Source organism: Anser anser, assembly GCF_964211835.1.
Source record: "Anser anser genome assembly, chromosome: 1".
Taxonomy (NCBI): Eukaryota; Metazoa; Chordata; class Aves; order Anseriformes; family Anatidae; genus Anser; species Anser anser.
Genome location: NC_139720.1, coordinates 131,159,288 through 131,178,406, shown reverse-complemented (window position 1 = coordinate 131,178,406; position 19,119 = coordinate 131,159,288). Strand labels below are relative to the sequence as shown.

Here is a 19,119-nt window from a genome sequence, read left to right as displayed (position 1 = left end):
CAAGTGTAACAAACAGTAGGTCAAAGTAACAACTGAACCTTTTTATTACACTGAGGCTATCTCATGTTTTTAAAGATATCCCGTAGAAACCCCTGGCTTGTGCTTTTTTAGAGAGCAGAGACAGAACCACGTTAACTTGTCCTTTTTACTGCTACAGCAGGAGAAACAAACACTTTTAAAAGCAGCCTTTTCTCATGCTTTGTTAGTATTAACCAGCCCAGAACCGAGAGATTCAAATAAAAAATGCTATTTAACTCATCTTTATTTAAGCTTTGCATTTTGTAGGTAGATTAAAGGCAAGATCATTAAACTTTATTTACAGTATAAAATACAGTATTTTTTATCAATGAAGTAATTTTGGGTGGCAGCATATAGTACAACTTGCACTGCATTGGAGGCTGCTTACCTTGACCTAACTACAGGAACATGAAGCCAAGTTTGACAGAATTTAGGGGCAAAACTGAAGCTCCCTCTTGAATTCATTGGAGGTTGAAATGTGGTGTACCATAAATGAGACACACTTTCTTTTTTAAATTAAGACAAAATATTTAGGGGATAGTCTAATTTTACATGCTGCTGAATTAATTTTATGTTGCAGCAAAGATGGAATTTACAAAGTTCCTCAGAAATTCGTTTTGTCTGATGTCAAGCATGGGCTGAATAGTGCTTGTTGCTTTATGCTGCCCTGGAACAACTATCAGTAGTTAATGCTAGAAAAACTTACCATGCTGAAGCATACACCTACAGGGCAGCCTTTTGCAGTACATTATCAAATGGACACTATTGAACAGAATGTGTTTAACTTCAGATAGAGATATAAAACAGAGATGCACTAGTATAGAGTAGCTGTAGGTCTGTTTTAAAATAAGCATACACAAGTGTTGTCTATTATCTACAAATATTTATTTTAACACTTGGATGTAACTACAGGAAGCCCTTGGCACTGATAGAAAATATTGATTCACTGTTAGGTTACAAAAATTTATACATAGCAAAATTTAATGCTCTTTACATAAAAATATTAGACTACTTAAACAAAACTTCAAAAACTCCCAGTAATAGCTACACTGAATTAGAAAAGAATTAGGCTTTAAGACACTGCCTCCATTATTACCCTTATGCAAACACTGGGCTAGAACATCACCTGCATTGCTGTAGAAATGTCTCCTTCATGCAACAGGTAAGAACATACACTAGGCTATTTTGTCATATTTGCTCTACACTGATCAACTTTGCCCCCTTTTTAAACTGTCAAATTAGACTTCAATATTAAACAGAAAAATTATAGCTGAAGTTAATACCCCCCAAAATGCCTTTCCTCTTAATACTGACTTAAAAGAAGTTTTGTGCTTCCTTTGACTTACTTACTTATATTCAGCAAACAGTCAAAACGATCAAACCACACGTCAGCTTAACATGGGTATGACTTGAATATTCAATTTTTTTCAAATGACTGATGTATTTTACTTTTCCCCCGACATTTATATATATATATATCATATAGAACAAACACCAAATATACCATCACTAATACTCAAGATATCACTGAAAGCTTCTGAAATAAACATTAATTAGAAGGCAGACTTCTATGGGAAATACTTTAAAATGGCACCAGTTTGTGTTGTTGTTTTTATTCTGAACACCACGTTTTCTTAATGTGCTAGTTAATTTGTAAAAAGGAAAACACATAAGCACTGACTATAAATTTGCTAAGCACCAAGATAGAGAAAAGGTGGACATCCTGTATTCTGCTTTATGGCTGTCATTTTTATTGTGTAAAACTCTGCAAACTTCGTCATCTGCTCGTTTGGAGTAGTCACATCAGTGTCATTTTAATAAGGTAACACTTTTCACTTAAAATGAAGGATAATGGTCTCCTGCCACTATATAAATGCTAAGACATTTATAGAAAATAAATATTAAGGCAAAGCTGACATTTATTTTCAAAGAAGGGGATCATTATCCAGATCCAAGCATCTACATTCCATTAAATAGTTAATAAAAAGATTAAAACTTGGGACATCTGCTCAACACTCAGGTAAGCACAGGAGAGTGACTGTTTCATCGTAAAAAACTGTGGCACAAAAGTAGATTGCTGTTCCTGTGGCCCATGTAAAGAGTGTTCAAAGGCTGCCCTATTATGACTTATGAAACGCTGCAACTGTGCTTCCAAATAAGCACAGGCTATCAGAAATCTTAGCCAGCCACAGTTCCATTTGGTATATAAACTGAGATACTAAATCACACATCTTACACGTGCCTTTGTCTAAGGTCTGTACAAACATTTACTGCTGGCTGGTTTGGAGCACCTGCCACAGTTTTGTGCAGGAATTCATGCTGCATGTCAAATAGTAAATTCTGAACGTCTCAAAGTAGAATAATTTGGTCACTTATTGTGAAGTGTTGCCTTTTAAAATGCCTGGAATAAAACCTCCATTCTCTGCGTGAGATGGAAGATTACCCATGGGAAGATTTCCCTATGAATGTGTTCCAGGAGCTTGAACGTGAAGCTTTTACACTTCTCTATAATTTTGTTTGGTAGACACACATCTGTACTGCAGAGCAGCTATTTGTTGATTTGTCAGAGCTACAGAATTCTTCTGCTGAATTACTGTGGCAAACATTTATGTGTAAGAATTGAGTTGCTCTTTTGACCGAGACTGGATATCCTGAAGCTCCTGCTCTTCTTTTGCTTTGATATCTTGGTAGGCCTGCATTTTGCTTGCATCCTTTAAGTAGGCCCAGTTAGAAGACAGTATCATGAGGAAGTGGATCTGGAAGAGAAGGGTGAGCATGATGGCTAGTGAGCATGTCAAGAGGCAAAGCAAGCTGCTAGTTAGATTAATAGACGCTCTTTACAATAATGACCAAAAAAAAAGTTATTCTACGTTAATAAGCATTCTGTTATTAAAACAAGCACAGAGGCTATTTTCACAGATCTCTAGAATTTTGCATGCTAATATTTAGGTTGGTTATTCACAACTTAGAGAAAGTTAGTACAACAGTAATAAAATGAGCTGAAGAGTTGTACGGATCAATTAAAATGAAGAATGGGGAGAAGCGGGAAAACAAAAACTTTTATACGTGGCAATTTAGATCCTACGTAAACTAAGAGGTGCTCAGAAGAACTGGTTTCTAAGGTTGTGGTGTTTATGTATATTCAAGCCCAGCTCCTGGTAATTCTTTTCCCCCAACAAGCAGATGAGAATTCCACCCTCCCCCTAGAAAAAGCCTGAAATTGTAAACAGTTTTATTTACGTGAACAAGGCTACATTAACACATTGAAAAATTAAACAACAAAACATGAGTCCAAAACTAAGCAAAAGCATGCAATCTCTGGGTTAAGAAGTCTTAATCATGTATTGTTATAACTACATTTTAATCTCCCATTGTCTAACTTCAGGTGAAAAGTTTTACATCATAATTAGCAATTTTTTTTGTGTGTGTGGATTTTTCCTGGTTTTTGAACTCATCTCTTCCCAACATCTTTTCACCATACTTCATGCAAAAAATCTACATCTGAACACATTAATTCACTTTTTATTTTTTCCCCCCAACAGTGTAAAAATGTCTCTATGATCTATGCATGGTTTTGCTTCCCGTGCAGTCATACTTACATTTTTGAGATCTGGCTACTGAGAAATCAGTTACTAAAGTGCAAGCCATACAAGAACAGAAAGTATTTATATGCTATTTCTTACAAGTTTAGGGTCCAAAACCAGAATGTGATTGTTTTACGCAGAGCTAATACAAGGATGTATTTCCTTCCAGAGAGAGCATGATTTGGCAGTTATTTGAAAATGAAGTAAAAGAAAATAATCAACTTAATCATCCATGCACCAGAAAGACAAGCCGACTAATTCATAATACTGGGGCTTCTGATTTCTGCCAAAAGAGACTGGCACTACTTTATTACTCTTTATTTTGTATCATATATATTTGTATGCTCAGAGTTTTTTGTAGTTGTCATTCAGGATGAAGAATAGATGAGTAATTCTGACCCTGAACTGTTCCAGTCTTTGTTTTAGAGATGACTGCTAAAAAACACATGGAGACTTCAAACGAAAAAGTCCCATCTTCCAAAGGACGATTTATAAACAGTCCAACAGTAACTGAATCCTCTCAACAGGAAAAAATAGCCAGATCTCATCCACATCATAGTTCATATACAAGAAGTCATTTTATTAATCTGATAAGCTAAATGAGGCTTACTGAAGCTATTTACAATTACTGTAACAAAATTCAGAAAGCTAGACTTTTAGCCTAGGGTGTCAGTGGTATTTCAAGCTACAGCAATGCAGCTCTTTACTGGGCTTATACAATTTAGAATTTAGTGCAGCAATCTTCCCGACTCTTAAACTTCAAAACAGCATAGTTATATGTAGTAGCCATCATGTAGATCAGCTGGTGGAAGAGAACAAAATACAGGAGAGTAAGACACAACAAGGTGACGGCTCAAGCCCACTTGGGCAACCGTTGATACTTTTACAACAGATGCTATTCCGAGCTTCCTCCAGGGTGGAGATGCAAGATAACTAACTTGCCTTTTGTCCCTTGAGTATAATCTACACACAGGCCTAAGGCTATTTTGCCAAAGAACAGGCACCATTACACCTAGAGTTGGCTGATAGGAAGTTAGAAGCTGGCAGCTAGAGTAAGTGTTAGACACGTGAAAAAAGTCATCTTATTAACATCCCTTTTTCCAACTGCTACCTGTGATTGGCATTGCAGGGTTGGACTAGTCAAATTGCCTGGGTCCAGACAAAAAGAACAAGAGGTTACAAGCTTTTGATCAAATAAACTACAACAGTGAAAAGAAATAGTGAACAGAAAAATATCAACAGTGGGTTGAAGCAGGATTTTAAAAGGACATGCAAAGATTTTTTTTTCCTAAGGATAGGGCAGGTGAGTTAAGATGACTTCTTAAAGCAGAAGTGTGGGACCTGCTGACTCGTGATGCCCAAAGCTTAGCAGAAAGTAACAGTGATTACAGCTCACCCTCTTTTATGGCTAGTATCAGCATTTTTTAAGATGCATAAAATTTGATCTTAAAGCATCTTAAGTCTGAAAGGAACACATTGCGCAGTAAAAATAAATAAATAAATAAAAATGCTACCCACCAATGCTATGACAGTGGCACCAGCTCCAGCACAAGCCACAATGAACAGGTGATAAGACATGTAGAACTAGGGAAAACAAACAAACAAAATGTTAAAAATGTTTGCGTAACTGAGGATAGTATAAAATGCATTTCAGCTGTTTTAAAGAATAAAGATAATAAACCTGTCTTCATAGCAAGAGCTTCAAAGCTTTAAAAACCTAAAATGTTTAGAAAACGCTTTTTTTTTTTTTTTGGATGTGCAGAGCCAGAGTAGTTTCAATGTTCTGCTAAAATCAATTTCTTTCTACTCTTATTATTAGTTTCCTCCACAAACTTTCACCAAGTTAGTTATTATGCTGTGCCTAAGTGACCTGGAGGCATAAGCCGCACATGGGTTATGCCTGTGTACCTCGTTCGTGTTGCAGATGTTCTCCAGGATCGGACCACAGGCTTTGCCAGGTACAGCATTCCACGGGATAATACCTGAAATACCACAGCAAAAGAAACCACTAATTTTAGCAATCAACACACACTTTCTGTTCTTTTCTTATTTGTTCTGCCCACTTGCCAGTTGTGTTCCCGTTTTGGGCATCCACGCGTTGACCAGTACAGCTTTGAGTTGGCAGGAGGAATTAAACAGCTCACTAAAACTGCACTTTCTCCTTATACCAAGGCTTGCTGCCAAGATACGTTCTCAGATGTGGTTTTCCCATATGGCAGCCAAATGGTTGGGTTTTTGCGCTTCAGGTCCAGTCTCATACTGCCTGCTCCCCGAGACTGGGGACTGAAAGGGATCATCTGCATCTCAGAGATACTTGGCATCTTTCAGGACAGCACTTAATGTGCAATTCCTTACTAGATTAAATTCTACTTGAACAACTGCAGTAGAGGAGGGTGAATGTGGAGCCGGAGGGGAGAACTACACAAGAATTTTCTTCTGCTTGCTTAAGTTCCAGGGGGTAAAAAAGCATTAAGTGAGAGCTGCTACAAGAGAATCTGGTCTGCTATACCTCATGTACTCCCAACTACTTTTCTTACATGATTGAAAATCTGAAAAGTCGATGGGATCTAGAAAGTTTAAAATAACCTAAACTTTTAGGCCAGTAACAGATGTAAAGCTTAAGCAGAAGCCATGGCTTGAAAAAGGAAAACAGCACTTCACCTCCTCAGTGCAACTCACATTTCAAACTCAGCTGGTTGGAATTAGGAACTTTGTAAGGGGCAGGTCATTGAAATTATCTCAGGACAGTATGGCTTTCAGAAAGACTTTATAGGATTTACTTTAAAGCCAGTTTCTTCTCTGCAAGATACAGTTGACAGCATTCAGCTATTGCTTCCACCCAGAACTAGAAGACACTTCAGTGACACAAGCAGCATGTTGAGAAGCTGCTCTCTCCCGCCACTCATTGAAACACAAATGATTTTATCAATCAGAGGAAAAAAACAGCCCCACGCAGCCGTGGCACAGCTGCAAAACAAACAGGAGAAGCAGAAGGGTGGAGGAGCGCACTTTCCCCCTGCACTCCTGGGCTTTGCTACTGAAGAAAGCATACTTCCCAGCCTCTTGGTGGCAGCTGCTGAAATAGGATGCAAACATTTGATTTGGGACTTCTTGCTTTTAAAGTTGGCACATCTTATTCTCTCCTACTTGACCTAGAGCCAGGACAGGAAAGCAAAACCAAGCTTGCTTGCTTTCTTGACTGTGAATCTGTTTCTTCAGCTTTGATTTAATTAGTTCAAAGAAACAAACATTCCTAGAACATGCGAGCTAAAATGAAGCCCAAAGTAACTGTGACAGAAGGTTTTCAGCACAAGGGAAGATGAGATTAACTTCAGGAAAAATTCACTTCAGTGACTAAAGTATTTGAAAGGCCAGACAATATTTTAAGCTATTGCCCCACTGCTTGCTACTTGCACCCCTCCCCTCCCCCAGTTTTCTGTGTGTAATTAGAAAGCAGAGTTAATTCATTAATATCTGAGGCAGACCCTCGATTGCAGGTGTTTGGTTTTAATTGAAAGTAATTGTTACAGCAAAACTCAGGCATTAACTTCATAATTAAATGTAAAAACAGCTTTTTGAAAGAAATATATACATACAAATGGGTTTAAGAAAACAGATTCTGGTTATCTCTCAGCTCTGTCTCTAAGCAGTTTATTTTGAGGCTGTTCTATTTTTACACCTAATATTATGGTATTGGAAACTGCTACAAGATCATTTTAGATAAATGACTTGCCTGTTCAGTTAAACTGACTGCATCTGGAAAGAGATCAATGTAATCTGAATTAATTAGAAAAGTAATAGCACATTCAGGGACACAAGATGCTTTTGCATTTGGTTCATTTGATAAAGCTGAAACAAAACTACTGAAGATAGACCAAGGAGAAAGGATAAAGCATTTAATCAGGATTTAAATAAGTACCGTATTGCCTGATATCCACGCAGATCTGGTCCCCTGGAACTGTCATATTTGTCTGAAGAGATTTGATGACTTCGCAAGTTGACCATATGTTATAGAACATAAAGACAGGCACAGCAGAGAAGCCAAAGACCCCAAGCCAGGCCACTCCAAGCACATAGGTGAGGAAAACAAACTGGGCAGAGAAAACACATGCACTTCATATTTGTTCTTTGAAAAGAATACTTGAAATTTTCCTTAAAAAAATGCTTCAATACAGTCTTTAAGCATATTTTCAGAAATTAAGTAATAAGGTATTTAATTTCCATTAAATTATTTCATTATTTCCATGCATACTAACAACATTAGCATTGCTTATGTTGCTTACAAATACTTTGGTACTCTAAGTGCTTCTGAGAAAGTAATTCAGACATTTCTTTTTCCATCTGGCTGCTTGAGCAAGCAGCGTGGCCTCCTGAACGAGCAGCTCATTGATTTCTCAAGAGTCTCAGCTAAGCAGGTTGTAGGCTAAAACCAATAACATTCCAACAAAAGTCAATTTAAGGATTTTTTTTTTTATTAACTGTAGTATACTAGCACTTCTATACAACTTGCAAATCAAAACAAGAGTGAATTGATGTATGCAGAGCTCTTCTGTACTCCCTGATTTATTGAAATCAATTTTGAATGTAACGGTTGAGAATACCAATTTTTGAAAACATACCATGTTCATTATAGCAGATCAGAAAACTAATACACATTGCCAAGACAAAAATTACTTACTTCAGCTCAGATGATCATGGATTTTCCCATTAAAATTTGCTGGTTTGGGTTTTTATTTTTTCTTTCTTTTTCTTTTTCTTTTTTTTTTTTTTTAATATGACATGCATTTTCTTTGGTATCTTTATCAAGTATGGCATTCACTACTTCAGAAACCTCCAGCTTTCCGCTCCCACGGGACCTCCTCTCTCTCCTATTCTTCCATGTTAAGTTTTATGGTGAAACACTAACTCATGAGCTCTGGCATCAGCTCCTTGAGAGGCTAGGGTTTGGATTCCCCTTGCAAAATGGGGAAACATTTTTATATCTTCTGTGTTCTTTCATCACCATTATTTAACTGTAGGTGGATTGGAAAGGCTTTACTTTCCAGTAGAGCACTGTACTCTTATTAGAAACCTGTGTGCCAGAGCAGCAAAGATGGGAAAGTCTCTGAAAGGGGGTTTGTCTCAGCCTGACCCCAGAACTGATGGCCTGAACAAATTCTGCAGCAGTGGAAGTTTGCATCCTCAGAGGTGTGTCCAGACACACTGAGCAACATTGGAGCAACAGTTGAGCAACTGGTTAGATTTTGTAACTGGTTAGATTTTCTAGGGAAAGAAGGTGGGGAGTTGGAAGCACTTGGAAAACTAAGACACACACAAAAACAGCTAGTCTTGAATTAATACAACTGAACTAAAATACCCTACATCATGCCAGACACTAGAAGTTCTCAATGAATTTTGGTAACAACCAAGTGGACCAGTTTAAAGGATTTCTATAGATACACTATACATAAACCTTGGTTTGCATATGAGTATTTGAAATATGCATGAGGGGGAGAATGGGAAGCCTTTAACTCCTAAAATAGCTAAGAAAAAAAAAACAAAATCACTCTCACATACAATACAGGTAAGTTGTTGGAAACAGTTATTCTGCATTACGACCGCCAACAGAAATAATTCAGTCAAGTCAAAAGACTGTCTTCTGTAGTAACCTTATGCAACATGGAAGGGACTGTGCCCATCTCGGTGATGTAACTGAGGAATAAGTAGAAGTGTTCTTGATTAAATAGGCAGAAAAAACAGTGGATGGTTAAAAGCTGCTGTCTGCAGGCACCACCAGTCTGTTAGGATGTTATTTCTCCTCACAAACCTTGTTCTAAAGCCTGGTGTTTTAAGCAGCTCTAGCACGAGACAGTGGCATATGCCATAGCTGTCACCACTAACCACTGAGATGTCTTACCAGAGCTTCAAGTCTTTACTGAACTGCTAAATTCTCTCTTTCATTGTCTGAACAAATACAGGACAACATGAAAACATGTTTTTGTGTCATATGTCTGTGTGTCACACTGGTATTTGTGTAAGCAGCTGACGATGACGTGTCTCCAACTACCCAACTATCTGCAGTAACGAGATGCACATATGTGTATGCTTCTACTGTATTTTGGATCTTTGGAAATGCTGTTTTAGATATAATTTTGCTCCTCAGTGAAGATGATACTTTCAAAGAAAAGAGCAAGAAAATAGCTACTTAACTAGAAAATGATTGGATGTCTTATTTTTATTAGCCCTTGAAAAATTCAGTAAGTATCCGACAGCACAGTGGAAAATTCTTAACCCTTTTGAAAATAAACATGCATCTTCTTTGTATTTAACCAGCTGAAAGTACATATTTTTTAAGTACAGGATATAGGTTGTATATTAAAATGCAACAATCACATCAAAAGCCTCTTCTCTTCTCACCCACACTTTCCCGTGGGCGATCTGTCATACTGGTTAGCTTCCTCCAGAACTACAAGCTTTGAATTCAGATTTTCAGAAATAACTTTGAAATCCTGTCTTAGAAACATAGTTATGTTTCTGTTCTTGCAGAGTGCGCCCTAGGGGGCAATGTGGGTGAGAATCTGAAGTTTTATTTTTAGTTAAACTTTGTTTAAAATGTTCTAATACAGAAGTAGATTGAAGGGAAGATGGCTTGTAACTTTAAGGCTCTAAGTGTCTCAGCTTTGCAGAAAAGACTCATTATTATATCCGTATGCCTTTTGCCATCTGCAAAAGCAAGACAGAAATACTTGATTCAAGTGCAAAGATGTTGTGAAGCTTCATTCATTAGTGTTTGTTTGAAGGATCCAGACGTTCTCATGTAGAATAGACTATGGAAGTCAGAGGCATTGCAGTCTGCTATTTAAATAGCTCTGCAAACCACAGCCATTTTACAATCTGCCCTTAAACATTATCAGTGTACTCTGCGTTCAAAAGTGCAAATTTCATTTTGTCTCACGCAGAGTTTTTCAAAATCAGCAGCCTCCACCAGTTTCGAATAGTGGGTTCAGCTTTATGAGGGGAAGGCCACGGTAGCACCCCACCAGTCAACCTGCAGAACTTGGGTTTGACCAAGCATCCACAAAGTTCAGAGAGGGACCAGCAGCAGGGACTGGCTCACCCATAAGGAGCTAAACAGAGGTGGCGGCAATACACTGTGGTTCAGAGACACAGGAGTCAAACCAAGCCCGACAGGTTTTAGCAAGGAACGACAATGTTCCCACTTCTAGTGCTACTCACCATCCCACTGATGCAGCGGCCACAAGCTGTCGTTTTGAACTCTCCATGCAGCTCCTTCACAGCACTTGTTGTATAAAAGCCTTCTGCCAAAAGGATTATTCCATATAAGAAGAAAAATGATGCAATGCCATAAATTACATACTGCATTAGCTGTATTCTAAAATGAAAAAGAAAAAAAGATGTAATTAGATTTAATTCCTTTTAAAGCAAAGCAAGTCTTCCCTAATCATAACAGGTATGAGTCAACTCACTTTCTAGAAACACAGTTCAAGGCTCTTTAGAGCATTTTAAGCAAACAAGCTACAGGAAAGTGCTGCTACAACTTCCACAGTAAGCAGTACCAATGTCCATTAGTTTTGCACCCACTGTTTGTGCTGCAGTTCCTACACTGACTGCTGTTAGTCAGAAGCTGGAAGACTCCATTTCATGCATCCACCATGGAGTGTGTCCCTGTCCCGTCCCGTCCCCCCATGGCTGACCCTGACACCTAACTCAGGGAATGTCCAATAGCTACGGCACAGAAAGTGTGCGCTGAAGCAGAAAAGGCTGGAGCTGAACTACTGGCTGAACGACCATGCTCCATGGTGGTTCCTTTGGCTTAGGGGAAGGGAGTAGACCCCAAAATTCACTGTTTCGACATGTAAAATCCAGTTAACATATGTTTACAGAAATCTGTGTGGAACTTGTCTGATACAAAACTCAGCAAATGTTGCAGAGAGTTCTGAGGAATGGTCTGCTCCACAGCCTAGGAGGGTGCTTCCAAGCGAGCAGATAGCTTCAGTGCCTGAAGTCACACAGCTGTGTTAAGCTCCCTTAAATGTAGTTAAACTATAAAAACATGCAGCAAAGTTTTAGGAAATCCTTCCATTTGAGGTAGTCTGGAACTGTCCAGAGGAAGAAGATCACAGGACATGTGGCATAAGAACTTCCTTTGAACCTTATTTGAGAAGATTCTTGATTCCCTACAAATCTACAATCTGTAATGAAACTCTTACAGTATTTTTACTCTTGATAGAACAGGTAAAAGGAAAGGAATCATTTATAATATTACTGATCCAGTTACAGATTCAGTATGTGAACCTGACTGTTTTGGAGGACCAGAATGCCAGATCTTCTATACAACAATTCTCCTGGTCTCCAAAAATCATACTTTATCGCAAACTTCTCCAGAATTCATGCCTTTAAAAAAATATATTTTTTTGTTGAGATGTTTATTTCAGATGAATATATTCACATAACAGGAAAATTAACTTTGTAGATCTATACTGATGCTTTTGTGTGTTTGTTTTAGAACAAATGCATATATATTTTTCCTTAGATGTTTTTTCAATTCTCACTACTCTCCCCCAACTAGCTTCTTCAAGGAGCACCTGCATGTTTTAGCTTCATTTAAAGAAAACTGATGACTACCACTTACATAGTTAAATGTTATCCAGACAGATAGCACACCCCTTATATCAAAATAGGATATTGCTCATTTAAAATTATATGTGGGAAGTGAAATAGTGTTCATGTTTATTTTCCAAAGTGATTCAAAATAACAGGATAAATCCATTGCACCTGCACTATAAAGCATGAAAAAATTAACTCAGCATTTGATGGAGAATAAAAGAATACATTTCACTGTCACCAACAGTCTGGGAGAGACTCTATGCACGTTACCAGAAATTAGTAATACAAAACCTGGTTAAAAATCTGTTCTACAAATGATGGCCCTACTAATATATTTTTAATTGATTTTACATCTCTTGGCCTTAAATTATTTGCCCCTTTCTGGCATCTCTTCTCCCTTGCCTTTCTTTTTTGACTTCCACAGAGCCAGAGACCACAGCTGGAATTACAGCTGGAATTTGGTAGGAATTACAGAGCCCCCCAGCTGCTGATGCTGCCTCGACAAGAAACATTGGCAACAATTCTCCAAAATTCAAAACTTGCTGCCTGTTGTGGCTACTTTTGCAATTTCATTTGCAAATTCTAGGAACAGCTGCTCATTGTTTTTCTCTAAATTTTTATGCTAATGGCAGCATCCCTGTGGTTCACGCAGCAGAGCTGGGGATGTGGTGCTCAGCCTCAACGGGTACAGAGGTCAGTGGCTGGGTGCAATCCAATGCCACAGGGCAGCTTTGGGCATTAGAAGGGGGAGAAGCCCCCAAATGGTGCTGCTGGCCTGAAGTCAGTGCTCTCGGAGGATGGGAAGGGGAGAGCTGTGGTGGTCTCAGGCTCAGTGCCTGCAGATTGACAGGTCTACGTCCACAAGAGCTGAAAAAAAAAACAACTCTGCAGAAGCTGGCAGCTGGGAAGGGACCCCCTGTAGAGCCCATGTTCCTGATGCCCTGCTTCCTTAGCATCCTGACACTGGCATGCAATCTCCATGAAGTTCAGCTTAATCAAAATTCCTTTCCACCACTGCACAGAAGTCTTCTCAAGGACCAGCAAGTTCAGCATCAGGGGACATGTAACACCCAGCTAGCTGATGCTCCAAAGACCAGCATGCATCTGAACTACTGAACACTTGGGTCTACATGGTCCTCAGCATTAAAGGAAAACAGAGGTTTGCTCCAGTGTGGCTGGATGCTGGCTGCAGGCTCTGAAACAGGCTTCACTGAGAAAGCTCAGGAACACAAAATCCCCTAACATTTCACTGGTGGTTATTTGCAAAGGCTAAAGTAGCAAAGACAAACATCCATACTATTTATAATCTTTCCTCTCTCCTTTTTTTCTTGCTTTTCTGTTCAGTGCAAAATACCAATCCACCTTCTTCTGAGGGGTGATGGCCAGAACAATGCTTCACAGTTATTTCTGTTATACCTTCAAACTTTGTATTGCTGCTGGATACTATTTCTTCAGGTTTCAACACATTTACCGAGGAACCTAATCCAAGCACAGGATCTTATCCTGCCCTGTGCAAAAAGCTGCTTCTCCACTCTGGGTGAATCTTTGCTTTCTGATGACTGAAAGAAGTCAGGTATAATTCTGGAGCAGTAGGTATAATACACCTATTTAGAGGTCTCTTGATGCTCATGAAATTGATGTCATGAATACAAATGGGTTAAGCAGGATACACACTCTGCCTCTTTGTGTGTAAACACTGAAAAACACCTACAGGTGTTGGACAAACAGGCAACCTAGTGCTCAGGGATAGAGACTGAGATTTGAACCCATCTCTGCTTGTCCAGCATGAGGGTGCTGTGGTGAATGTTCTTCATGAATAATGGCAATGAGAGGCATACTTACACTTCACTCAGCAAAGCATGGTCGCTGGCAGTCGTGGAGAAGTGCTGCTCAAGGATGGACACCGTGCCTGTAAGCGCCACATGGCCGCAACCACAAAACAAGGCTACCCCCGAGAAGCAGAGAATGGTTGCCACCAGCGAAGCGTATGGCACTCCTCCTAGGCACTTAATGCAACATTCAAAGCAACCTAAGCAGAAGAGAGAAAGCCAAAGGAACGTTATGAGCAAAAAGCAAATTATGAGGGAAAAGAATATTCGCTCTCTGCTTGGTAAAAGCCATGGGGAATAAAAGGTCCAGACACTGACGTTGCGCTAAGCAAAAATCTATAGATGGTGCAAGAAAGCATCACCCTCTAAAACAGTGAACTACAGATCTGTCGGGGTGAGCTCAAAGCCCAGAAAGTGGGCCAAGTGCTCCTAACTCTACAGGATCAAGAGGAGATCGATGAGGCAGCCTATGAAATGGAAAAAGAAAAAAAGCTGTTTATCTGAAGTGATCTGTTGCAATTCAGCTGCTGACACAGAGCTCATCACATGTCAGCATTACTGGTATTAAGGACACCAGCACCAGGTGCTAGCACCGCTTGGGAAGCCAGAGAAGTAAGCACTCAAGCCAACGAAGCCTTCTGGAAAAGTGAAAGATGCTTTGTTGTTTTCATTGACAGGAGAACATTTTTAGGTCTGTGAAACCTAACTACTCTGCACTCTTCCATATCTTTGTGTGTAAATCCATATAAGGTTATACAGATACAGATATTTATCAACAGAAAAAATTAGTGGCTGCCAAAGAGTAGCAATTTTTACTGACAGTAGTGAGATGGAGCTGTATTATACATTTCCAGCTTTATAGGATGCACTGGATTTACAGTGATCCCTGAGTACAGTCTGCAGTAGCGTAATCACAGTCTTAATGAAATTTATTGTCTAGGCAGTCTGAGTTAACAAAACAACCCCCCAGATCTGCTGCTCAGCAAGCGCTGCAATAAGGTCGTGGCAGCCGAATTACCAGGCTCCTCCCGACCGCGCTGCCTGAAAGCCCATCTGCTTGCAGAGCTGGGAAATGTAAATCGGAAACAAACACAGCTTTTAACCGCGTTATAATGGTAATGGCAATCCATACCAATTCATTACTTCGGGGTGATGGCATTAAGCTGTCTCCATTAAGGTACGTTTCATAGAACTGCGCAACGCACAAGCCATTAGGACCCCGCTCGATGGCGCGCCGGGCCTAGAACCACAGCCCGTTGCTCCTGCTGGATGGTGCAAAATTAAGAAACCATGCATGGGTATGGGACAGCCGAATCCACACGTCCCAGCTTCCTCAAAGTCCTAGCCCAGATCATAAGTGTAAAATTCTCCTTTTAGAGACCCACTGGCAAATGTCCCAGTCAGGCTTAAGCAGCTACCACCACCGAGATGACTTAAAATGCCACTCTGCTGACTGCAGGCAAGGTTTAATTGCATGGGAGTGAGCCTGGGAAACATCCAGAGCCAAGCCCGCAGCTGGAAGCCGGGCATTGGGAGCAACCTCCAGGACAGAAACCCTGCAGCACCGACAGACACGGCAGCTGGGCACTCAGGGGATGAGATACGCAGATGTGTGCTATCAGAGGAAATCATCTCTGCTGTTCATCTTATCACAGAGGTTCAGGGTCGAGTTCAGATACCAGGCCTTGCAGAGCAAACCTCAGCTTTTCCACAGCTCCCAAGCCACACGTCAAACACAACATGTCCTACACGTGAGGCTGGCTCGCCTCCACCTGTGTCTGCCTCCACATCAGGCCCAAGTCTCCTAGGGTTGATCCCAGGAATTGTTGCACCTGGCACAGGGCTGGCGGAGAAGGACTGTACAGGCCTAAGAGCATGGCGGCCCAGCACGCACATGGCCACAGCCCAGCACAAAATGGCCTCCCAGGTCCTACTCATGAAGGAGGAGGTAACCAAAATCCAGCTCACTACTTGGTGAGCAGGAGATTGATTACCTCCTCATGCTGATCACCTCCTCATGCTGATCATTTCAGGGAAGGATCCCACCAGAGATGGGAAATAAAAACAGCTGGAAGCAAAACCAACAGACTGACAAGGTCTGCAAGAAAAGCTTCATGTTTCAGAAAATGGGAGCAGCCTGCTTGACAAAACGCTCAAAATTGGTGTAAACCCAGGATTAACGATTAATGTCACCCAGCTAGGTACCTGTCTCCCTGGTACCCCACACTGCACAGCCTGCTGCCCCAGCTACTAGCAGAACAACCCAATTTGTAGGATACCTTATCCCAACACATTGCAACACCTTCTGTTCATCCACAGACCCTTGAAAAGGACTCATGGTGGCAAACGCCCTTCTCTCTTCCAAGTTGTTGGCAGCAGCACATAGCATCTTTGTGGCTATAATCTTCATATTCTACCCCAACAGCCCAAGTAAGAAGGCACCACAACAATTTGGGTGGCCTTTGTTGTTTCAGGCCACGTCCAAGGGACACCCTAAGAGGTCTGTTAAGCAACCACGCTATTTTGAGTGAGGCAGAGGAAACTGCCCAAACGTGGAACTGCAGGAACTTCACAGCAAGCCTCAACCTGCAGGCAGAGGGTCTTCAGTTCACGGGGAAATTGCACACTGCCGGCTTGCAAGTGCACACAGCATCCCAAACCAGCACGTTTCCATGAGACAGCATCCATACATGCACAGTTGTCTGCCATCCAAATCAACACCATAGCTTCTGCAGAGTCTCCTGCCAGAGGGTACCTGACCCGTGGGACAGCACCTCATCTTGGCATTAGGGCTGCCAGGCCCTTGCTTTGTGAGGAGCCTAAATTCATGCCTCGCCTGAACAATAGAGCTGTTTTCTAATTATTATTATTATTTTTTTAAAAAATTCAAACCTTAAACAGGAACAGCTTCAAAAAACAGCTAAAATTAGAAGTTCATCAAGCACTAGGATACTCTTACTCCCAGCTGGGTAAGATTTCTTCTCAAAATGGAAGCTTCCTAGGCAACCTGCTTTATGATCCATCTCTGTAACCCAAAGTCAGCAAGTATCTTCATACAGTATGACAGCAAACCACAATGACGTTTGCCTATTTCATACTCAGTTTTACAAAATAGCTTGATAACACACTGGTGGCAACTGCAGCCTGAAGGTCTGCAAACTAAAGCTGACCAAAATAAGTAATATATATTTTTAAAGGTTTAATTCCAATTTTCTGTTACTTTTCACTTCCCATACAGCCACTGCACTGAATCTTTCAGCTGTACACCCACTTCCAACACAGCAGAGTAAAATGATTTAAATATGAAACTGTGGAGCACAACCACACATCGCTGCATCTCCCCTTTCAATGGCCATTTTGTGCAAGGCATCACTAGAACCTTTTGTGCAAGTCAGCAGAATAAAAACATTTTTTGTCCCCAGGCTGGTGAGCAGCAGTTGCCATGGCGGCAGGTTAATAACAGCCCAATGATTTGCCCAGGGCTGCCTGTGATCTTGGCTACAGATTTAACACACTCTCAGAAGGAGGCCAGCTAAAACAAGGACTGAGATTATTCTCTAGGGAATGAATGCTATTAAACACACACACATACACAAATATTCTTGCTAAAGGACAAAAATAAAGAGAAGAAAAAAGAGACAGGAACCAACTATTCTTTTAATCTCCTGGAAACTATCAGTCACAGGAAATTGGTAAAGGATGAACCAACATATGTACACAAATCAGCAACTGGTTGCTTAATATATGAAGAATAATTATATAATCTATCCAGCGGTGTACAGACTATTACATATATGCAGGAGCTTAGCCATTCAATTTCCCATGTCAAATGGCAATTGTGTGGCTAAAGCATCTTTGGTCCTTTAAGTACGGCTTTAAGATTTAAACTCAGTAAAGCAAGGTAATGCAGATTTAATGGAAAGCAGTCTAAAGGAAAAAAAAAAAGAAAAAAGCAATTCTCAGACTCTGACTCATCCTACTAAAGTCGAGATGGACTGGAACGACAAAATCTGTGCTAATGAGATGACAAAATACAGTGCAATGGGATCAGGTAGGTGTTTTGGGTAGTCCCAGGGCTTTGTCTAGGAAGTTAACACATCAGCTCTTGAAGGCCAGGCTTGAAAAGCTGAGCCAGATGTATGTTCATAAAGCCATCAGTCAAAACAAAGCACGGAAAACATGATGTAAAGAAAGAGTGTCCACAACACCTCCTGGACAGAAAGCCCGCCTGTCCTCTAATGTTCGATACTCCTTCTAGATTGAACTAGTGCCTTGGCGTATCCCCAGTACAAACCACTGATACCCTAAGGCCACTCAAGGTTGCTGTGGCACAAAAAAACAGTGAATAAAGAAAACCAGAAATGGGGTTGGAAAAGCTCTCCATTTCAGGCAACTAAACCTCAAGGTTCCCATGGCCGTTTTCTGAGTTGGCTCCCGCTCTCTTTTCCCTAGAAGTTTCATTTATTCCCCTCACATAAATCTGTCTTCCTTTTCTTAAAGAAGAAGCAATAGGCAACTTTCTTTTTTTTCTTACTGCCTGTAATTTTGTACTGCATTTTTAGAAATCCTGGCATGTGGCACACCTGTCCAATTTACACATGGAAGAAATGACACGACCTCTTCTGCCCCAGAACCACCATCTCTCTCCTGTGTTCAGCACAGGGCTCAGGAAGCAAGCGCCAAGGAACTGTTTTCACAGCAAGAAGGTTACAAGAGACCCAAGAGAAGAAAAAGCACTCGATAACATCTTAAATGCAGTCATTGCTTGTAAATCAGGTTCATTATTACACATCCACGTGAGCCTGGTGTTGGGATCACTACTCCCAATTCACATATAAAAGTAAGAGGAGAACTCAATACTTTACATTCAGCTCCTCTTTCCCCGGTGCTGAAGATTACCTAATGCCAAGCATGCATAATACCACAGGAGTCTTAAACCACTATGGATCTCTGTCAGAAACTGAACTTTATCTCAATGAAAGCAAATGCCAATTTCACTTTCTGCCACCTACTGTATTTTTGAAAATCTCCTTTCTGAATGGCTTATGCATGCTAGGATGTACAGTTTTGTACCCTACAGC

General features: G+C 40.4%; 1 protein-coding gene across 14 annotated transcripts in view; it reads right to left on the bottom strand.

Moving 5' to 3' along the window:
* Positions 1–231: 231 nt before the first annotated feature.
* The window catches only part of GPM6B (glycoprotein M6B), a 109,722-nt gene continuing 90,834 nt past the window's right edge, over positions 232–19,119 (bottom strand). For 9 of the 14 annotated variants that reach the window (XM_083825616.1, XM_083825623.1, XM_083825617.1 and 6 more), the window contains 6 exons: positions 14,052–14,238; positions 10,818–10,974; positions 7,522–7,693; positions 5,511–5,584; positions 5,121–5,186; positions 232–2,774 (listed from right to left, as the gene is read on the bottom strand). In XM_083825616.1, coding sequence (XP_083681742.1) covers positions 2,625–2,774; positions 5,121–5,186; positions 5,511–5,584; positions 7,522–7,693; positions 10,818–10,974; positions 14,052–14,238 — 806 coding nt within the window. In that variant the 3' untranslated portion in view covers positions 232–2,624. Of the gene's footprint in view, positions 4,405–5,120; positions 5,187–5,510; positions 5,585–7,521; positions 7,694–10,817; positions 10,975–14,051; positions 14,239–19,119 lie in introns of all 14 variants that reach the window. The other 5 variants (XM_083825624.1, XM_083825627.1, XM_083825619.1 and 2 more) reach the window with 1 other exon arrangement.